At 38.3% G+C, this 5,046-nt stretch overlaps 1 protein-coding gene across 1 annotated transcript; it reads right to left on the bottom strand.

Annotated features, from left to right (window-relative positions):
* Positions 1-235: 235 nt before the first annotated feature.
* LOC108463993 (sucrose synthase-like) lies at positions 236-4,615 on the bottom strand. The gene is given in 13 exon segments (NM_001330023.1): positions 236-573; positions 658-796; positions 886-1,674; positions 1,754-1,920; positions 2,012-2,128; positions 2,219-2,392; positions 2,480-2,575; positions 2,659-2,994; positions 3,101-3,293; positions 3,382-3,533; positions 3,631-3,757; positions 3,854-3,960; positions 4,504-4,615. Coding segments are annotated over 12 exon segments (2,421 nt in total). The 5' UTR covers positions 3,952-3,960; positions 4,504-4,615; the 3' UTR covers positions 236-540.
* Between the last annotated feature and the right edge of the window lie 431 nt (positions 4,616-5,046).

Genomic DNA, 5,046 nt, shown 5'->3' with positions numbered 1-5,046 from the left:
AATCTGAAGTTATAGTAATTATCCGTTCTCCTTGAATAAGATTTGATGTTGTTTTTCAAAAATTGAAAGTTTTGATTAAGAAATTTGAGGATTAAATTAATAAAATTTATAAACGTGAAGTTTTAATGTAAATATTAAAAATTAAATGTACTATTATATCAGTTAGAAAAAAGGCTTTCCAAAACAGAAACACGAGCATGTAACATGTGATGCAAAAGTTTGTTACGGATGCGGCTAATCGAAGGCTCACCATGTGCGAGTTGTTTCAGCTTCTACATATATGATGCAAGCATTGATTTGTTACATAAAAGGGATGAAACATGTGAAGCAAAAGTTGCCATATTTTACTTTACTAGAATTGATGGGCTCAACACCCAGATGTTCAAACAATGCCCAAAACATGAAGAAAAACAAATCCACATAAAAGAAAATAGAAAAGAAAAAACAAAAGAGTTGGATCAAAATGCCAAAACAACAAATATTATTCTCAAGAACTCGGAAATCCCTCCCAATTGTTTCCCCGGCAACTTCAATTTCAATTTACTCTTCGACTGCCAAAGGTACCGATTCGGCCTGCGAAAAACAGTTATAAAAACATTAACAATGCAAGTCATTCGTATTTAAACTGGATAAAAAGAAATGGGGCATGAGAATTACCAGCTTACGGTACTTAAGAGCATAAAACATCTCAAGGTAACGACGGCTCTCGAGGCGGTCGAGGTTGGACACATGCTTCCAGAACCCGTAGACACCGGTCAAGGTTAATAGTCTCTCAGAGTAAATTTTCCATGTGTACCTGATCAGAACCATGCAGGTATGTAAGAACAATGACGGGAGTTGACTTGGGCAAAAAGAATCGCGGAAATGAAGAAAATGAGTGCTTACTTCTCTTCGATACGTTTCAAACCTCCCTCGGAGATCTTGGTCCAGTAAGATGGGTCTGTCTTGCATTTCTCAAAGAAGTCGACAAGGATCTCAGCAGCTTGGTCGCCGTGGTAAGGATCAATGTTGAAGCCGGATTTACCATGAACGATAATCTCGGCAGGTCCACCATTGCAAGTTGCGAATGTCGGCAAACCACAAGTCATGGCCTCAACGACAGTCAACCCAAAGGCTTCATATAATGCGGGTTGCACAAAGGCACCCTTTGTGTCGCAAATGTAACGGTAAAGTTCACCGTTCCTAACTCTGTTCATTTGGGATGATATCCATCTGAACTGACCGTTCAGCTTGTACTTCTCAATGAGCTCGAACATCTTCTTCATCTCAGCCTTCTCTTCCAAATCCTTGGACTCTTTTCTCCGATCTCCACCGACAACTACAAGGTTAACCAATTCACGCAACTTAGCATTCTTCCCGTACCATTCAACAAGTCCAGTTAAATTCTTAACACGATCCAGCCTTGCCATTGTAAATAGAATTGGCTTGTTGCGGTCGTTTAGCACACACCAGTGTTCTTCATTTTCAACTTTGCTGTAAAGAAGTTCTTCGATCTCGGAATGGAAATGCTTCAACCTCTTCTTCTCCTCGGTGTAAGGGTAGTATATGCTCATGTCGGCACCAGGGGACACAATGTTGAATTTAGGATCAAACACATCAATTCCGTGAACAACACGGTAGAGACCGGGAAGAGTGAAAGCAGTGTGACTCTCGTATTGACCAACAGTGTCCTTGCTGAAATCATAAGAATATCGATGTTAACGGTTTATAGAGAAAAGCATTTCACACAAAAATATCAAATCCGAACATCTACCTTCCAGCAATTTCTTGGAAGGTGCTGGTGATGATGAAATCCGTATGGTTCATAGCGAAAAGATCAGCTGTAAATTGGCAGGAGAAATGATATTTATCCTCGAGCTTCTTCCAGTAGATGTCGGAATCTGGATACTTTGTCTTCTCCAAAGCGTGAGCAATCGTACACTACAATAGAATGAAAAATCGAATCGATACACCAAAACATAATTGAAGATAAACACGTAAAAATATCCCAGTAAATTAGTTTCTAACAAACCTGTGTAACTCCCAACTTATGTGCCAGCAAGGAGGCAACGATATTCCCATCACTGTAGTTTCCAATGATTAAATCGGGCTTGCCTTGCAACTCTTTTGAAATCTCATGAGCAACATCCTTAAAACAAAGAGAGATTATACTCGGTAAATGAAATCAAAGAAATGGGGGTAAACTAATGCAAGAAATTCAATGGTTCATATGGCTCACCTCGGTGTAAGTTTCCAAGTAAGGCCAGACTTCAAATCTTGAGATCCATCTACGTACGATTCCTTTCTCTGTTCTGAAGGGTATTCGGAGAATATCCGAGTACTCAGTCCCATATACTTTCTCGAGCCGTTGACCGCAAGTTGTTCCCACGGCATCAGGGAGAAGTCGAGTAATCTAGAAAAAGTTCAAAAGAGATGTACTGTAAGCATGAATAACAGCCGAAATCAAATAAAACCGAATCGAAAGTTCATGAACACTCACAATGAGAATACGAGGGGTAATGTTGAGTCCTTGTTGCTTGATACGGTTGAGCATTTCGTTCTCCAAGGCACGGACTTGATCCAAGATGTAAACAACCTGCATGGGAGAGTCGAAAGATTTAGATTTAACAAATTTGTTTTATACACGAATTACAACATTGAAATCTCGTAATTGCTAACCTGGCCACCGGTGTCGGGATACCCCAAAACATTGTCCTGAGCAAAGTAACCGTGAGGCGTAAGAATCACAACATTGAACACCATGGGAATTCTCCCGAGGAACTTCTCAAGGGTACAAGGATCGGGTGCCTCGAGAAGATCCAAAAGGAGTTGGATCATCTCGAGCACACGCTCAGCCGTATCACCCCACCCTCTCTCCAAACCAATCTCCTGGAACTTGTGTTCGAATTCGGCATAAGGAGTCTCGGCCGGCAGTGCAACAAGATACTCCTCTGCCTTCCTCAAAACATGTTGGAGAGAATTCAAGTTTTGAATCCTATCATTCAACATCATGTTCTGCAAAAACATAATGAACCCCTCAGAATCATCAACATGCAAGAGTCCAGGTCCGATCTACGAAAGCACAATAAATCGACAAATACGAGGCAGCAGCATATGTTACCTTGCCCTTATGACAATGGACTTTCAGGAATTCAAGCAAAGGGTGCATGCTCTCCTTGTCATGGAACAGTTTGGCCGAAAGGTGGCGATTAAGGAACTCGACGCCGTTACCGATCGATTTCGAAAGAGTCGGGCGAGGGAACGACGCGTTGAAGGGCTCGAAATCCAGTTCCAAAACAAAGTTTGCATTTGAACTGTGAGCAAAAAACAAAGCCTTTAATAAACAGATTAAACAAAACTCGATCAAAATTCAATCAATTCATGTTATTACTATTACTATACCTTCCATCAACAAGCTCTTCCTTGAAACGAAGATACTCAGCGACAGTGAGTTCTTCAACAACAAGAGCATGAACATTAACTCTAATGTACTCCCAAACACCAGGTCTTGGTCGGACGGCCAGCGCCACCCACGGCGGCAACACGATGGCTTCCTATAGACACCAAAAAAATCAAAATTTTGCAAACAAAAAACAACCCAAAGTATATTTTCTTTAAAAAAAATAAAAATAAAGGGGGTTTTGTTTAAACCTGACTGGCTTTCAGTATTTCAAAAAATGCACCATCAGCTAATTTCTTTCTGTTCTCTTCAGGGATAGCTTCAAACTCAAGAATGATTTGATGATGAAGAAGGATTCCTTTTCCTTTACCTTCAATCCTATAGCCAAAAAAAAAAGCCAACAATTTCAAAACTTGCATGCAAATTTTATTGAAAAAACACAAAATCTTTTTTTAAGGATCTTGTCTGAATTACCTTGAGAGCAAAGCCAAAATCTCGTTCCTGTGGGCGGTAAGTGTGGAATCCAAACGCTCACGGAGACTGTGGACGCGAGTGAGAGCACGCTCAGCCATTTCTTCGAACTGAACCCAGAAATGAAAAAAGAAAAACACAGAGCAAAACAGAGTAACTAAGTGTGTAATAAAATGATGGAAAGAGAAATAAATGGAGATGGATGAACATGAAAGGAAGAAAGGGAAGAAAAAAAAACATAAATTATGCTCTTCTAGAAGGCTACAAAATTCCAAGCCCACCTACCAACCACATGGAAAGTCATGTTAATCAATGTTCTAATTTTCAACTAAGATTTTGCAACACAACATCATGAGATCCAGTCTTATGTTTTCAAACTTTTCGGCTAGAGCAAGAGATTTATTCACCAGAAAGTTTTAAAAGAGCAGATCAAACATCAAAGCACCTAAATTTGGGCTAAAGCTTGAAAAAACTCCAACAAATATTTTGGTTGAAGATTTATGTTGGTAAATTTCAGACATTGTAAGTAAAATATCACACTATTAACTTCGACCTGATCATCTAACACAACAAAAACAAAACCCGAACTCAAAATTTTGTTTGGAATTTGGACAAAAGAACTAGAGAAGAGCAATGCAAGATAATATTATTACCTTGAACTTTCAACAAGGCAAAACTAAAGAAAAAAAAAAGACAATGCTGATACTAAAAATAACGGGGGGAAAAACCCAGAAAATCAAATGAACGCAAATAATGAAATGGGATGGTGAAAGAGGTGAGGCTAGTGACCCTTTTATACGCAAAGGGGGAGGCTGTCACCTCCACCAACTTTTATTTCCTTTTAATGGATAAGTGAAAAAGAATAAATTAATTAAAAAGCATGTTTGTGCTTATAAAAATGGATTAAAAATATTTATAATTTATTATTATGTGTTGTTTCATAAATATGAATACTGCGTCCAACTTACCCATGGTTTTTTTTAAACCGCTTTTTCTTTGACCTCCATTGACACCAGGCCGATGGTTGAAATTCCATTCTTTATGAATATTTGTTTATTTCTTTTCCCTTTTAAGATTTTTTTATTTTTTAAGTTTAAACGAATTACCTTTTTAAGATCTTTAATTCCAATTTTACATTGTTGTTATATCATTTTAGATTTTTAATATTTTATATTTAATACTACAATTTACTTATA

This window comes from Gossypium arboreum, chromosome 13 (assembly GCF_025698485.1).
Source record: "Gossypium arboreum isolate Shixiya-1 chromosome 13, ASM2569848v2, whole genome shotgun sequence".
Classification (NCBI taxonomy): Eukaryota; Viridiplantae; Streptophyta; class Magnoliopsida; order Malvales; family Malvaceae; genus Gossypium; species Gossypium arboreum.
The sequence above is the reverse complement of the archived record's forward strand: the minus strand, read 5'-3'. Positions and strand labels throughout refer to the sequence as shown.